Source organism: Dicentrarchus labrax, unplaced genomic scaffold, assembly GCF_905237075.1.
Source record: "Dicentrarchus labrax unplaced genomic scaffold, dlabrax2021, whole genome shotgun sequence".
Lineage (NCBI taxonomy): Eukaryota > Metazoa > Chordata > Actinopteri > Moronidae > Dicentrarchus > Dicentrarchus labrax.
Genome location: NW_026136721.1, coordinates 12678408 through 12696012, shown reverse-complemented (window position 1 = coordinate 12696012; position 17605 = coordinate 12678408). Strand labels below are relative to the sequence as shown.

Genomic DNA, 17605 nt, shown 5'->3' with positions numbered 1-17605 from the left:
CTATTTGTAGAGCCTCATGTGAGTGGCCTCCTTTCTTTTCTTAGATTTTCAATAATATTGAGCGTGTCCCACAGATTTATCCTCAGCCCTTCTGTGCATGGAGGCACTGGGCTGGGATCTGTGTTTACATGTAGTTTTTTTTAAATCTTTTTTTATTGAACTATTTTCTATCTTTATATCCTGATCAAAACTTAAAGGTACATTTGGAAGATCATATTTCTGTACTTTAAGTTTATTTTTATTTGTTTTAATAAGGTATATTTACGTTGTTGTTTGTACTTGTACTTAAGTCAAGAATCTGAGTACTTCTTCCACCACATGGAATAACTGCCCGAACTAAAGCAAACATGATCTCAAGTTATCAGACTCACATTTATCAACAGTTATTCTATTTTGAAATCTTTTTTCAATTCCAGCTAAGAAAATGTGATGGATTCTTATGTTTATTTTGACCTCTGACCAACTTATTCCATCTGTACAACCTCTCTCCTGTTTATCTTACTTGATATTCCTCTCCTTCTCTCTCTGCTGCCTCTTCTGTGTGTGTGTGTGTGTGTTTGTCTGTAGGACAGGGCTTTTGTTTTGGGGTACAAAGGCTTTTGGGGGTACTGGGCTATTAGCTATGCATGGGTTCCTCTCTGCTCAATGCCTTGTTAGGCAATCTTTGTCATGCTGGGCTCTTTGGTAGCTCACAAAGAAAACTAGGTTCTGTTTCCTCCTCGTCCTCACAGACACACACATACTCATTTCCACTTTAGACATACATAGTCACGTACAAACACAGAACATCTATATCTGTATGTGTCTTTTGCATCACATGATGATCTTATTCTGCAGCCCTAGTTTTCATTAGAATAAGCCTTCAGTATTGTCTGGTTGTTTTTGTCGTGTTTGTGTTTCCTCTGGGATTGACATGTGACAACAGCAGAAACTGTATTTAACTGATCCATATAATTAAGCAAAACATTTCAGTGCCATGACAATGTCAAAAAAACAAGGATCTTTATTTGTGAATACAGTGGATATTTCAGTCATCTCCTTTGTATGTATTATAACATTTTCAGATGTGGATCACACAAAGACCTTTTGGAGGCCATAACATTTATTTGTTCAAATACAGTTCACTAAAATCCTGTTGAAAATCATTATTTTAATATCCCAAAAGTGCTGAGATTCCTTCAAATGAAACCAGTCTCTGGGTGTGATTATTGTTTTCATGCCGCAGGAGCCAGTGAGTTATCTTATTGCTGCTGTAATTGCATGGGGAAACCTTGTTCACAGAAGCTGTTATATGAATACCGTTTTTGGCTTGATGTTCCAATTCACTGGCTGTTGCTGGGGACACTGCCAATGTCCACTGGCCAACAAAATAATTAGTGCATCATCACAATTCAGCTTCTCATCTCAAATGGCCCCATCTGCTGGTGAGAGAAGGCATACAAAAATGGACAGAGAGAGGAATGGAAGGAGGAAAGGAAGGAAAGAAAACATTTCCTCAGCTGAGCTAAGGCAAACTAGATTGCAGTGTATTCATTATATTGAACTGTAGTTACTGAATTGAGTGCTGATGTTTTTTATTTATTGCAGTAGCTTTAGCACACTTTAAAATAAGTAATAAAAAGTCAATAAGTCTACTTTCACTTAATTTAGTGACCTACTATTTTTAAGTTGTCTGCAGTTGCTCTTTTTGGCACAATCATTTTAAGGCTCTACCACGCAGGTGCTTTCTATAAACAACGGTAAAGATGTAATTTGTTTCAAACAGGTACAACAAAACTAATAAGAGACAGAAAGGTGCTTGAGAAGATCAGGTCTAACCAGGCACTGAGTAGAAACACCTGTAGACCGAGGGTGTGTAGGCTCTGTTTCTTCAAAGCTAATCCTGAACCACAAAAAAAAAAAAAAATCTTCCTGTCTGCAGTCTAATTTGACTTGCAGTTGAGTAATATTGAAATCAAGTACGTCTATCTCAGTAGGACAGCCTAGTAGCTGCTCTATAGTGTACTGTATATAATGTATATTCACCAGGGTATGCATGCAGCCATGCTAGCAGCTCTGTGACTGTAGGAAGCGGGTCATTCCTACTTTCCCCAGATTTACAGCGCACATAACTGCAACAATGACAAAGGGTCCTATGTTCCCCAGTTCTAGGGATAGGAATAGCCCATCCCCCCCCCCTTAGGCACAGCGATGCTTTGAGCTAAATGCTAACAGAATGCTAATGGCTGATGTTTAGAAGGTATAATGTTTACCATGTTCATTATCTTGAGTGTTAGCATGCTAACATTTGCTACCTAGCACAAAAAAATAACCAAGGTGGCTGAACCCAGTTTCGTAGCAGTCCATAATGTTTAAGACATTTATCTTAAAAGACATTAGTCATTATTCCTTTACTGTCTCTGTATGAGATAAGTGTTTGTCACGTTTTGACTTCAGCAGGAAAAGCACAGGTGGAAGCAATCCCATTGACAACGGCTGAGATTCCATTAGCATTAATTACACATGTTCCTACTATTAACACGTCAAATGTCTACTGTATGAAATTTGTGTATTCTCGTCTAATGAAACAAGACAAAGCAATCTGAAAGAACTGAAATGAGACAACAGCAGATTTTAAATTAATTTATGTAAGTGAACAAACAGAAAGCAAATCAGCCATCAGCAAAAGAAATAAGTGAATCCATCCCTCTTTCTTTCAGCCAGTAGATGGCAGCAGTCTGTATTAAGATGTGGGGACACACTCTCTTTTCACTCACACACACACACACACACACACACACACACACACACACACACACACACACACATTCACACTGAACACCAGCTAACCCTCTTTTCCCATGATGTCATAGCCAAGAGCCAGCATGGGAATATCTGTCACATCCACTTAGTTTCCTGCTGCCACCCAGCTCTGTGTGTGTGTGTGTGTGTGTGTGTGTGTGTGTGTGTGTGTGTGTGTGTGTGTGTGTGTGTGTGTGTGTGTGTGTATCCATGGCGTTGGAACAGTTGGCTATATGCTGGTCATGGCTGTCAGAGTGTGATATTTGACTGTATTTGACAGAACGTGAATAATTTCTCACTGTTTTTCACATACACATAAACACACCGAGGGATGAAGACTGTAACTTGTTTCTTTTTCTTTTATTTCTCACTGCACCACAGGCTTTTAACAACAAATATAGAACATTTTGCTTTTATTTTGTGTTCTCTTTGAGTGTTCCTTGCATGTGGATGGTTTGCAGTGCCGGTGAGTGCTTTGTAATTTCATTTCATTCCGTCTGTCTCTTCTTGTCATCTCTTTTTTTTTAAAGCAGCCTCTTCTTCCTCAGGTAAAGACAAAGACAGATGGAGAGGGAGGGAAGGAGGAGGAGGTTTCAAAATGCCCAGCAGAAGAACAACATCTTCCATCCCCTTCCCTCCCTCTCCTTCTCCTCCTCCTCTTCCACCACCACGGCCTCCTCTTCGTTCACGCCGCAAATCCAAGTCACCCTCATCCCGCTCCAACCACTCAACCCCAAAACGAGCCTTGGATTTGGACAAGATCGCGGCCACCCCTGAGCGAGAGGAAAGCAGGCAAACCCGCAGAGGGTCCCGAGACCTCCGGGGCTCCCAGGGTTCAGAGCTGGACAAGAAGTGGGAGGGTGTGGCCTTGGAGCTGCGTTGCCATGGCAGCAGGATGAGGTCGGCAGTGTACCAGACTTCAGACTTGCCCTCTATGGTCAAAGCCAAGAGACAGTTGGAGCAGAGTGAGGGCAAAGGGCAGATAGACCGGAGTAAATTGAAAGCAACGTTTGTTTGAGGAGCTCAGTGTTTATAGTTGACTCACAGACAGTCTGACCTGCTGATGTGGTCTCTGCAGCAGCTGAAACATTGTCTAGGTTTCAAATTGAGACGAAGGGCCCGGTGTCAACAACTGTGCAGCTGCTCCCAGTCTCACTACCGGGGGTTCTTTGAGGAGTTGGCAGGCTGAGATTTATCAAATGTTGTGTCCCAGTTCCATACTGCATATTCATTCTCATGTACTGTGATTATTTTCACAGCTATTATTACTGTATTGGCTACAGATTAAACATTTCCAAACAAAACATAATTGTCCTATAAAATATAATCCATGTTTAGCTCGACCAGCTCCAACATGCAACAAAACAGTATCTCTAACTATAGTTTATAGTAAGTAAAATGTCTTTATATGGAGCTTTTTACCGACATAAGTCCCAAAGTGCTTTACAGAGGCAACGTACAATAACGAGGGCACAACAGGGAATGTACAACATGACATAATCTGTGATTTAAAGGGGCACTCTAGTGATTTAGTGGTCCACTGCTCTTCCATAAGAGAGAGAACTTGCAAATAGAAAACACTCAAAGCAGCAGAGGCTGAAATGTTCTGACTTTCAGTCTTCAGTATGGCTTCAGGCAAGAAGGAAAAAATGTTGGATCCTACATGTCCCATAATATACACATACATACATACACTATCTTTCATTAGACCCTACCGTCTGGTAAATACCCACTGTCAATCTCCACAACCGCAGTCTGCAACACAGACTGTTAAGTCCAAGCCACGGGTTATTTTCTCCTCCTGAGCCACAGGAGACATTATACAGCTGTTTTCACAGGCTGAGTAGTTCTAACCACAGCAACCAACCAAGCTCATCTTCATTAGTATCTGTGGTGTGCCTCTTTTTAAAGAGATGGACAAAACAATAACTGTAGCAATATTATAGTCAGTTTTTTTCATTAACAAATTAACATGTAAACCACTTAAATTACCATTAGAAATTGTCAGCTGTCTGCATTATTTTAGGCAACATAGTGAAGAAAATACATTGAATTCACCTGTCATTCCAGGAATAAATGCCTCTGAACTTACAGAGGCCCTGGAAGTAATACCACCCGGCAAAACATCCAGTCCTGAGTCAAGTGCCTTGGTCAAGACCAGGGCAATGCAAGGATTTATATTACACTGAAGCTTACTGCTGTAAGACACATCAGTAAAACCAAAACCTGTTCTGTCCCCCTCAGGATTTGCCTCAGTGGACACATGGACATATCATGTTCCCATAATAAAGTATTTTCTTGACAAGTAATCTTGTAATCGTTTATTTATTGTTGCGGATTTTAAGCTGTTTTGCTCATTTTACATTCCTTCATTGGCTTTATTCTCCAGCTAGTTTTTACAGATTAAAATGGCTTTCCACTGACGGAGCTGAGGCTCCACTGATCTGCATTAAGGCAACATGAATCCCTGTCTAACCCCCAGCCGAGAGCCAGCCTTATGAGTTAAGTGAAAGGTGCGCGAGTTATGCGGTTTTAATAGAATTAGCTCCATTGTAAACAATAAGCACTTGACGCAGGATGACAACTGTACTAACGTGGCAGGAGCCCGCGGGGGGAGGCTGATGTCTCTGCCCGCCAAGGTGGTCTGATTGTCGGGGAGAGAGTTCAGTCAGCTGGCGGGGCCTCGGCTGTAAAGGCTATTTTGAAATGTGACCTCTCTCTCTCTCTCTCTCTCTCTCTCTCTCTCTCTCTCTCTCTCTGTGTGTGTGTGTGTGTGTGTGTGTGTGTGTGTGGGGGGAGAGGTGCAATACACACACACACACACACAGCTGCTCGGAACCATGACAGAAGATGACGGATACAGTTGTCGCGGAGGGACAAGTCAAGTTTAGAGATGGAAAAAAGGTTAATTCCTCTAACAATCCTCTTATTTTTGAGCTTTAAAGTGTGTCGCCATACTTCAGGACCAACTACAGGAACATTATTTGACATTTACTGATTCTTTACAAACTTCTCCACAGTGGAAGACTCGGTGGGTCGTTCTTCGGAAGCCCTCTCCGGTCGCAGGTATGTGGCAAACCGCTTCTATTTGATTTTATCTTTTACAATCAGCTTTATTATTCCTTCTCAAGATGTGCACATTTTCACAGCGACGGAGAAAGCATCAGTTCATTCAGCACTAATCTCATCTGGTTGCAGTTTAACTAATCACAACTTGTGAATTGGTATTTTGGCTGTGCGCCACGGGAGCGCATAACGCAACATATCCGCGTAAACACGTGAAAATGTTACGCAATACTACAGCTGAAATGATCGAAAAGTTTATTTACAGGAATTTACCAAGTCCACCTTTAAAGAGTGTAAATAAAACACGAATGCTGTCTTCCCCCTTCAAATTAAGATCCTGGATATTTAATCTTCTGGGTTTTTTTTAGTGCCAGTTGGATTAAAGGTTAATTATTTAAAAGCCTGCCAGGTAAAATCATAAAGCTTGACATTGCGTAGTCTAACAGAGGTTTCTCTCTGCATGCTTGGCCAAAAAAAAATGCATTTCTTTAAACTGGATTGAGTTTTACTTGAGATGCTGAGAGGACAGACATTGTGCCTCCCAGCATACATAAACATATGGCTCAAACTGTAGGCTGCTGCTGTGTCCTTGGAGAAACTGGGTAGAGTGGTGGGAGTACTGTTGACTACTCTGCTCTCTCTCTGGGTGTGTGTGTGTGTGTGTGTGTGTGTGCATTTGTGTCTTGACTTTCATCATCAGCTGTGCCAACGGATCAATTCATTGTTTTAGGGTTTGTTATGACAGCTGTGCTATACCATCATGCTGGCATGCAGCAGAGATGACAAAAAAGTGACACTGTTGTTATTCTGCTATTAATTACAAAATTGACTTTTAAGCTTGTCAGTCTTTAAAGCTTCCCGCTCTGTGTGTCCACCCTCTGTGTCTGCATCAGACTGTCTGACTCTGCTGGTGTATAAGGAGAAGAAGAAAGGGAAGGAGAAGGGCAGCGGCAACAAGGAGAGGCTCAGTGTGACACTGGAGGTACGTTCAGCAACAGGAGACCAGAAGCAGTGAGCTTCTCAAGTGCAAGTTTATTACATCTCTTTAGTGTTGTTGCATCACCCAACCAGCCAGCCTTTCTGCTGCTCCCACATGTACAGGGGGTGTACCAAATAATGTGAGTACCACATGAATGGATAAGGTCTTGAGGTGGATCACAGTAGATTGCCCAGATGTTAGGAGCAGCATTAAACAAAGAGGAACACGTAGACAAGCTGAAAATAACCAACAAGAACAAGACTAACAGGGATAACCACCTATATAAAATATATAGGGAGCTGGACCCAAGTGTGACCCAGTAAAGTGCACCAGACCAAAGGAACCAGAAAGTAACACGCATTAATGAGATTCCTTGATATCTGAGATATTTATGTTTTTTCTCTGTTTAGCTTCAAAGGTATCCCAACCCAACATCAGAATTTCCTTTGGAGAAATCCAACTGACCTCAATCAGCAGAAAAAAACCCATTTGATGTAGGCTAATAGGCCTGGTGTCTAAGTAATATTGCTAAGAAATAGTGCAGCTATCGCCTTTATGATAAAAAAGAATACAGAATAAAAGAGACTATTGGTGATACAATCTAAAATGTTCAATGTCATTTCCTCTGCTCCCTCAGGGGATCTGTGGCGTGGAGCCAGGGACCGGGTATGACGGGGTATCCTTCACTCTCTCCATCCTCTGTCTGGCGCACACGCTGGTCCTGGGCTTCAACAGCCGAGACGCCCTGTTAGCCTGGGATGCCCGCATACGCTACAGCCTGGGAGAAGGTCAGTGCTCTGGCATTGTGTGGCTGTCACAGTCCTTGGTTCAAGATGAGGATGTGTGACGGGTCAATGGGCTGAAGGGGGCTCACTGAGCTACATGCATGCATTTCCCTGATATACAGTAAAGTGCATTTTGATCATGATATTGTCAGTTCTTACTGGCTTTAACATGTAGTAAACCCTAACTGTGGTCACATGTATGTCCAGCAAGAATGTGTAGTACATGAAGCAGTGCTACCGAAAGACACACTCCACTGGAGGTCACTGGCTAGACTGGATCAAAGAAATCACAGGCGGAATTACACAGACCGATAAGATCTGACTTCCGTCACTCTGGTTCTTCTCTATCTGAAAAATCTGCTGTCTCAACTTCACAACTTTCTGTTCAGAGGAAAGTGGCAAGCAGAGGGGAAAAGGAGAAGTGGATATAAGAACCACACAAAACAGTATGAGTGAACTATGCTGGATAGAGTTATACAAGTTATGAGGCTTACTTAAAGATCCTCTTTAGACATGTATCATGACAAATAATCTGCTTGGTTTCTACATCACACTGTACAATTTGCATACTGGATCAGGAAGACTTTTTGTGATGTCACAAATCATGCTTGTGGGCTTCGTCAATGTGAAAACATCCTTCTAGTGTCAAACTGTCAGAGAAGCTCAAACATCCAACTTTCACTGATCGCCCCCCCCAATTATCCTTTAAGAAGAGTGAAAAAGTCTGCTCTCTTGATGCAGTTCCAGCCAAACAGCTCAAAGACCTATAACACAAGCCTTTTATCTATTGTTAAAAACTGTCTTTCAATTAGAAGTTTGCAGAGGTTCACCGAGGAAACTCAGACTCTTCACAAATAACTTTTTACCTCCTGTCCAAACTTTCTTTTACTGTCTTATTGAGAAATGTTCTCTTAACCATTATGAATTTTAATAACATTTAAATAACTTCAGCCCAATTTTAACTGTACTTTAGTTCAGGCTGTGAGTTGAATGACATTTTTGGGCAGTCCTGTCAGTGCTTACATTATTCTCTGAATAGGTAATTCTTCCCCCTCCTCCTCTTTCCAAAATATAATCTGCAGGATATTTTCGAGGCTCCATCCTACCTCTTAATCATATTACCCACAAGCAGTCTGTTCCTCCATCACTGTGAATGTCACATAATTTTATCTCCCCTTGAAACCCACAAACTGCAGTTTTCTTGATATTAAAAGCTCATGTCAGAGAACATTTTCTGTTATTTTCCGTCCTCCTGACTGTAAAAGTTACAGTACACCAAATATTTTACCTTTCAATATAAAACCCATTGCTAATAATCTAGGGATGCCCCAATTTCACTATTAAAACAAAGGTTTAGTAGTTTTAAATGTATCCACCACTATATTGAGTCATTCATGCATTTATTTCCTCTTTACCCAGCAAAAGTCTATTTCATGCCAGCAGATTGTCGACCATGTTGCTGTAAAGCTCCTGTCTTTGGCCAAATGTTAAAACCATTTAACCCTCAAATTACCCATCTTCCAAATTGTGAATACCAAAGCCCTCAAGGCAGCTTTTTGTTTTACATAATTTACATAATTTAAAATTTGCTTGATCAGTAAACCAGCACAATGCATTATGTAGTCCCCAGCTTCATCTTGCTGTTCCTCCCTGCAGTCCAGCAAAGTGAGCTCACTCTATTAAGTCTCTATGTACACAATAATAATAATAATAATAATAATAATAATAATAATAATAATAATAATAATAATAATCTGTTCTTGTTTTAAGCTTGTTTAAAAGACTGCAAATACTTTAAGAGTTATTATAAGCTCCACTATTGGTGTCATATGGACATCCACTTAGTTTCCTGCTGCCACCCAGCTCTCTCTCTCTCTCTCTCTCTCTCTCTCTCTCTCTCTCTCTCTGGTGTGTGTGTGTGTGTGTATATATATATTTATTTATTTATTTTAAATAAATACAGTATAGACTGTGTGGCTGTGCAAGGGAGAGATAGACCTTGGCAAAGAAGAAAATGTACCATCTGCACACACTGAGCAATGACAAATTGCAGCCAGCAGAACTTGAAGAAGGGCTTAATCATCATTACCATAGCCATCACTTACATGTGTGAACATGTACTTGCACGTGTGATATGCCCTGTTGGTTTGTTTTTATGTTCCACCTCATTTGTTGTGTGATTGATGTGCTTTATGATCAATGATGCTTCAATTGTCTTTAAAGTCATTATGACAGAGAGCTGGTGAATACCACACACACTCCCCTTTTTTAAAAAAAACATCTTTCTCTCCTTCAGTCCACAGGTTCAGTGTCAATGTCGAGCCAGGTACCAAACTGGAAAGCGGCCCCGCCTCCCTCCACTTGTGCAACAACTTACTGGTCCTTACCAGAGGTGTCCCTCCTGTAGTCATTGGCCACTGGAAGTTGTCGGCGTTGCGTCGATATGGTGCAGTGCCAAATGGCTTCGTGTTTGAGGGAGGGACTCGCTGTGGATACTGTAAGTAACTTGTGGACTGAGAAGGTTTTTCTGCTATTTGAGTTTAGATACTGTGGCCTGCAGCCATATGGGGCAACATTTGAAAAACAGTTTTGGACAATGCACAGTAGCTATGTCCCATGCCTGACTCTGTTCTGCTGTTGGTGTATTCGTGTTATTTGAGGGTAATTGGCCAAAAAGTTAGATGATGTAAGGTCAAGGTTATTTCTACCAGATCTACATGGGAGCAATATGGGTGAAATAAATCAACGGTTAACATCAAGGCTCTTTCTCATTTAACATTTAACATTTAACTCAGCTAACACAGTTTGTTTTCCTCTTGCAAAGCAAACAGAGGGAATATATATTATATATAATATATATAGGCATAAATATATATAATATATATTTATACCTTAAAGGACCAGTGTGTGGGATTCAGTGGCATCTAGCAGTATAGTTGCAGATTGCTACTCCCTTGCTTCACACTCCCCTTCCAAGCATGTAGGAGATGTGATCATACATAGTTATCCATATTATATTCCATTTAGTAGGGCCCTGACTAAAGATTTTCCTAGATGATGTATAACAGTTACTTAAAAATCAACTGGCTACAAACTCACATCTCTCCATCTCTCCCTTCACTCCTCTCCTGTCCCTGTGTGAACCCGCTGTTTCTGCTGGACAGAGCCGATGTAAATCACAGGGGGCCTCATTTATAAAACTCAGCATAGATTCCATCCTAAAACATTGCGTACTCACAAACTTCAGAGTCTTTTTACACAAGAAAATATTCAAATCCATAAAATCGAGTGCACACTTTTCCATAAATGGTCAATACTTTATGGTTGCAGGTGAGGGGGGCACAGGGGGGAGAGCGTGCACCAGAGTTGAGCTACGTCTCCAGCTCGGCCACAGTGTCCGGTCAGCCAGGGCCCAGTTTGTTTTAGTATTCTTGTTTAGCCTATGCATGTAGTGGTAATAATAACTATAGGCTATACACAATTAGGGGCATGCACACACTGAAATGTAAAATTTTATATTCCAGGTTTTTTCACGAGGGCCTTTAAAAGAGACTGAATATTAAGAAAACAGGTTCATTTATTAGTTGCTCTGAGCCTCAATAAATGACCACAGAAAAAACAAATCAGTTTAGCTCTTGTCACATGCATATGTACAATTAAATGTCCTCTCATGCTTGTGTAGGAAATACAGGAAGTCAGTAACAGAAGTAAAAGATGCAGGTGGAAAACACAAAAGACAACAAAAGAGTCACAGTATCACAGTATCCATGAGAATGCATTCAACCATTCAACTGACTGATTTTCAGTGTGAGGGTAACTTAAGATGAGTTAAGTCTAACCAACCAACAACTCATTGGACCAGTAACTTTGTCCATATACAGTCGGTGCAGCACAGTTGTCTTATGCTTCCCTTAGATAAACAAACGCTCCTTCTCATTTCTTGCAGCTTGATAGATCTGTCATTTAACACCAACCGACCTGGATAAAAACCTATGATTTATTGCAGGTCTTTATAGAGTAACTTTATCCACTTAAGAAATTACTTTCTATGTATGAACCCACCACACTGTACGCCACCAAATAATGCTGTGTGTGTGTGTGTGTTTGTGTGGTTGCCAGGGTTTAGGTATCCCCTGAATGTCCAGTTGATGTGGTAATGAATGTGAAGAATGAGAGGCAGTTTTATGTTTTGGGGTAGGGATGTGTGTGTGAGAGACACATGGACAGTGAGATAAGTGTTTAAAATGTTCATTGTAGGGGAGCTTAACTTGCCTACAGCTGCCATGTTCCTGGCTTCATACCTGAAAATATGTCTTTTGGTAGATCTTCTTTATAGTGAGAACTATCTCCTCAGTGTCATTTTGTGTTAGAGAGGTGTTGGTCTTAAGAGAAAGTTCCTGTATGCACTAATGTGATGTCTGTCTGTCTGTGTGTGTGTGTGTGTGTGTGTGTGTGTGTGTGTGTGTGTGTGTGTGTGTGTGTGTGTGTGTGTGTGTGTGTGTGTGCGCAAACAGTCTCCTGGCTCCTACAGGAATAACCATGAGGTCCACAGGCTCTGGTTTCAGTGTTCTGATGGGCAACATCTATAAATACCATCCTCCCCTGTAGTGGTCACTCAGCCAGTCACCTAGCGCCTGCAGGCTAGACTGCCAATGGCAGTTTTTTCCTTCACCCCCAATCTACATATTACCCAGCAGCCACCGGGGCAGTAGCGAGAGGCCCTCTTGGCTGCAGGAACAGAGAGTGACAGAAATCGGCAAGTGACATTCCTTGCGTGAGTGCAAGGTAAAGCAGAGTGTTAGTTTACATTTTACATGTTTATTTGTATTTGGTGAGGACATGTGAGGCATACCAGTGCTTAGCATTTTATGGTTTCACCCAAAGCTGGGCTTTATGCACCAACTTGTCTGCTTACAGTCAGGTTCTGATCATGCAGATTGTTTCAGCAATTACCCAGAAATCATTGCAAACGTTTTAATGTCTTATTGTTGACACTGATCAGATACAGTCAGAGGAGCTGGGAGTGGGCAGTTTCTAAGTGAAGGCAGTGCAGCATGGCTACTGTATTCATGTATAGTCAGTACTGGAGCAGATTTATTACAAAATACCACAACGAAACATCTGTACCTCTTTACATTTTTTGGAGGAGTTAGTCATAAAAAATGAATTAGCTCTGCTCCAGCTAGCAGCTCCATTAATCATTTTGAGTAACCATAAGCAGAGGAAATGACACTGTTTATCATAACGCTTCTAGATACAAACCATTAGGTCACTGACACCGTCAGTGATCAAATGCTCTGTTTTTCTTGTTGGCATTACTTTTCTTTTCTGTTTATCTTTGGAAAAAGTTTTAAGCACTATTGTCCCACACATCAGCAGCCCCTTGCGATGCTGTTGGCAACAGAGCCAATAAAACTTACAGAATGAAATCCTCAGCTTAGATTCTAAAATCAGGATTTGACACACTGATCATGTGCTTAGACATCGCAAACGCCTGCAGAGAAAATCTTGGAGCAGGAGAGATCACGAGGAGTTCTTTAAAGATCCCCTCCAGTTATGTGTTATGACATGTACAAATAGTCTGTCTGGAACAATAATGTGTGTCTAATATGTTTTTCAGCAAACATATCCACATCCATTTCCACATTTAAATCATTGAAAATGCATCTACTCCTTCTACCTCATTAAACATTTCAGAATCTTTGAATATAAAAAGTTCATAGTTTTAAAAGTTTTCCTGCTGAACACAAGATGTCTCTATTATTGTAAAGTTTCTTAGTATCCATGAAAAGTACAAAATGGCGGCACATAGTTACAACAGACAGGCCAGAATCACTGTAAAGATGTGCAAATGTTGCAGAATAATTGTAATCGTATAGACAAATGGTTCTTTATTAGGCTGCACTTTCTGAGCACTGTACTTTGAACCGATGTCTTATAAAATGACTGCTTTACCCTCTCAGCTCCCTAATTTCCCATGAGGCCTTTTTGCTCGAGCAAATCAGTAAGCAGGTCTCTCGGTCATCTAATGCTGCTGTATAAAAATATTTTACCCTTGACTGCCACAGTGCTCTCTGCTGCAGATGCACTTTTAAAGTCAGCTGTGCCTCTGACGGTACAATTCCTGGCTGCAGAGCTGAAGACGTACACCGCAGTGACATGATGAGCCTTTTTACGGCCATGGACATACACAAACACACTACGAGGCAACCACTCCTGTGGGACAGTGGGCAGCTGTCTGCGCAAAGCATTTTACTAGGCACTATCAGTTGAGCTGGGTTCCTCATGGATGTCTGTTGGATGTGTGCCTTTTGTTGGACAGTCACATGCACACAGTGTAGCAGTGTCAATCATCAATCAGTACACAGTGATATCAGCACTCCAGCTTCCACTCAATGTGATAACGAGGCTGCGGTGTTCTGTAATCGATGATGTTGGGAGCAGAGCCGGTGTCATAGCTAGACAGATTTGTGGCTTATCAGGTCCACACGTGTTCATGTTGGTCCTGTACCACCCCATCCACCCACCCACACACACACACACACACACACACACACACACACACACACACACACACACACACACACACACACACACACACACGCACGCACACAGTAACAAATGATCCTCCGTGGAGTTTGGATGGCCAGTCAAGCCTTGTGATCTAGATAAAAGCAATTTTAAGCCGACATACTATGTCAGCAATCTTTCCATGTCCCTCAGCAGGAATAAACACACACGTGCACACACCTCGTATTGTAGTACAGTAGTATGTTGATGCACGTGTGAGGTTGTTTTTCTTGTGGTGTTTATTATATGTTAGAAAGCATTATGCAGCAGTTTTGCTGCATACTTTTGAGTTCATCCAGATCAGAAAGCAATTTTAACTTCTCTGATATCGTGTGACATTAAAGTGTGAATGACCCACAGAGGTTGAAATGTCTCTGAATCTCCACCTGTCATTAGAAGTGTTGAAGCCTCTTGGATGAGTGGTGAACCGTTCTCAAGACGAAACAGCTGTCCACCTACAGTATGTGTGTCATTATGATGCAGAGTGGTTTATCTGTTAAAGGTCCAGTCTGTAACATTTAGGAAGACCTATTGGCAAAAATGTAATATAATATGCGTAACTATGTTTCAGACAGTGTATAATCACCTGAATGTAGGAATTGCATTTTTGTTACCTTAGAATGAGCCTTTCCACCACACAGCTATATTCCACTAAGTCCTGGACACTGGTCTTTTAACTTATGTCAACCAGTTTAGAGGATGAAAGTTGCCTGTGTGAACAAATAAGATGAACATTGGTCCCAAACAGAAATAATTTGTGGTGTAATTTGACAGAAAAGCAGCTTATTTCTATGTTAAATATAATGCTCTGCTGCTACAATAAGAAAATAACATCTGTCTCTTTGAAGATGAGCTGACATGCATCTGAGCTCAGCATATTTGTGAGAAATAAATGAGTACCAGGTCCAACAAGGCCCTCTGGGTGTTCATAACAAATAAAAAATACGAATTTGACTGCCAAACAAATGTCCACTGAGAAAATTACAGAAAATAGAGAACAGCTTATTTTATCCCAAGAGATCCTAATGTCATTCTTTCTAATGCTACAATATGTCTCTTTTGTTTCAAACATTACATTGACATTGCCCCATAAAGGCTGAAAAATCTGACAAAATAGCTTGCACAGAGAAAACGCTGTTCAAGGCCTCTGAAAATGTTTTTTTTCATACCAGATGAAAAGGAGAGACTAGAAAGAGCTACAGCCATGACTTTACTATGCTGCGTATTAACAGAAATACTGGCAAACTACACATGTGATAATTTCTTAGAAAAGAGTGGTTTATTAAGTGGAGTTTTGTTGTGTTTACTGCTTGTTTCTGGTTCTTTCATGTGGCTGCCTTTAAAGCTTTTCAGGTTTAAAGGCAGCTATAAAACGTGGCTTTGTTGTTGAAGTTTATAGCCTACAGCTGCCTTTCAAATCAACTAGGCGAGATTTTCGTAATCCAAAGATAAATCGAGGTGGAGTCATTTTCCCACTGAAAGCACGGCACCTTGTGGTAAAAAGGAAAATCTGCTAATGAAACACCTTCACCAAATGTCAAACAGATGATAACTGACTTAATGAACAATCCATAAAGGAAATGAAGGGTCATTTTTAAGGATATAGTTTGTGGTGCTGTTGAATTGTATTGGGTTATACTGGGAAGTGTAGCTGATATTTAGTCTACTTTATTTGATTTAAATGGAGTAGAATTTTTTTTAGAAACACCTCTCAGTGCACGATATTTCTTACTTTAAAGCAGCGTGGGGGACTATAGTCTGGCTGTGCATAACTGGCCTAATTGTGACGTTGATCGTCCTCCCGCAGAGAATCTCATGCAATGTTTGTGTTTTCTTGTTTGATTTTGATGTCTGAATGGCTGAAGAGGTACATTCAGGCTTCCATACAGTTTGTAACCTTCAGATTTAAAAGTTAAAAAAGGTTAATTGTTTTTCCCTTTCATTTACAAAACTGTAGACTCACAAAGATGGCATTTATGTTGTACTAAATTGTATTATGTGTCATTGTTATTTTCTCCAACTCCTGTCTCTGTGAAGGATCATAACACAGCTTTTGAGACTGAGGGCTCATTCTGTTCAGGGTATGGGCTTTATCAGCTACGTCTGTTCAGATTACAAGTTTGTATTAAAAAGCCTCAGCTTACAGCCTCGCATTGATATTATCAGTAACTGTACTTTCATACTTCATCTCCTCCCGTCGATAAGCAGGCCAAGCATTTCCACTCAATCAAGAAAACACGATAAAATACATGACGGCTAATGAAGCTAATAGGTTTCCATTACATTTAATGCTCAGTGATGATTCAAGAGAGAAACTCTTCAATTATTCAGCTTAAAAAAAACTAAATGGTGATCTGACATATTGCAGCATATTGTAATAGCACTGAATATACTTTATAATATAATGAAAGTAACAAGTTAAGTACGTAAACCTTAGTACGTAAAATGTTGTGGATAAGATTAATAGATACCTTCATCCAGGTATTAAATGCTGTTTTGTGACCATTGGAATTTAAAGTTGTCTCATACATAAAAACATAATTTTCAGTACTTTAATAATACAACAGCAGCTTTTTTTATCTTTAGCTTGAAATTACATATGAAACAAAGCAACTTTGCTGACTCAGATGTTATCATTCTGTAAAACTTTTTCCTGCTCCGTTTTTTCTATTTTTATTAGCAGCAAACTCAGTTCCATGAGAACAAAGATGATTTTTTTTGACGAACCCCTGAGTAAGGGCTTACTTTGTGGCTGTCTTTTCAATATCTCTGCAATGGGAGATTTTGATGTTTCATGATTTTTTTTTGCTTGTCTTGTGTTTTCACAGACGCCTACCTCTGTGTGGGCTTGATAGGAGAGTGGGGGCTGAATTGAGAGACGTTTTATGTAACCTTTGGAGGAGAGGGTTGTTGCTTGCTCAAAGAACAACCTTGCCTTTAGAACAGCCTTCTGAACCCTTACTGAACAATGTTCAGTTGTTTGATTAGACTCTATATTTCACCATTTACTACAACATTTTCTCACCTCTGCATCATGCTGTTTAATTTGGTGATTTTAGTTTTCCCACATTTTCTTCCCAACCCCAATATCATCTTCTTTTGAGGTATCCATCATATATGTATGTTTCTCTTTCACTAATAGCGTTGTCTCTCTCTCTCCCCATCCATCTTCCAGGGGCTGGTGTTTTCTTCCTGTCCTGTTCAGATGGAGAGCAGATAAGTTTCCTGTTTGACTGCATTGTCAGGGGCATCACCCCCAGCAGGGCCCCTCATGGCCTGCGACCTGCCTTGCCAGGTGAACACATACATTCACACAATCATGCATACATGCATATAAGCTTAAAAAGAAAAATACATGAATAATATACCGGCACACATACATACGTACAATATAAGGATGAATTCTAGGATGAAGTAGTAATGT

The 17605-nt window shown here is 40.6% G+C and overlaps 1 protein-coding gene and 1 long non-coding RNA gene across 2 annotated transcripts in view; one reads left to right on the top strand and one right to left on the bottom strand.

Annotated features, from left to right (window-relative positions):
* The first annotated feature begins 3798 nt into the window (after positions 1–3798).
* The window catches only part of dok7b (docking protein 7b), a 25686-nt gene continuing 11879 nt past the window's right edge, over positions 3799–17605 (top strand). The window contains exons 1-6 of the mRNA XM_051384481.1: positions 3799–5685; positions 5802–5847; positions 6741–6829; positions 7464–7614; positions 9908–10108; positions 17357–17476. Coding sequence (XP_051240441.1) covers positions 5632–5685; positions 5802–5847; positions 6741–6829; positions 7464–7614; positions 9908–10108; positions 17357–17476 — 661 coding nt within the window. The 5' untranslated portion in view covers positions 3799–5631. The remainder of the gene's footprint in view (positions 5686–5801; positions 5848–6740; positions 6830–7463; positions 7615–9907; positions 10109–17356; positions 17477–17605) is intronic.
* LOC127354541 (uncharacterized) lies at positions 13093–17348 on the bottom strand. Its single transcript, XR_007881576.1, has 2 exons — positions 14796–17348; positions 13093–14690 (listed from the first exon to the last, which is right to left on the bottom strand). It is a non-coding gene; the product is annotated as an uncharacterized LOC127354541 (long non-coding RNA).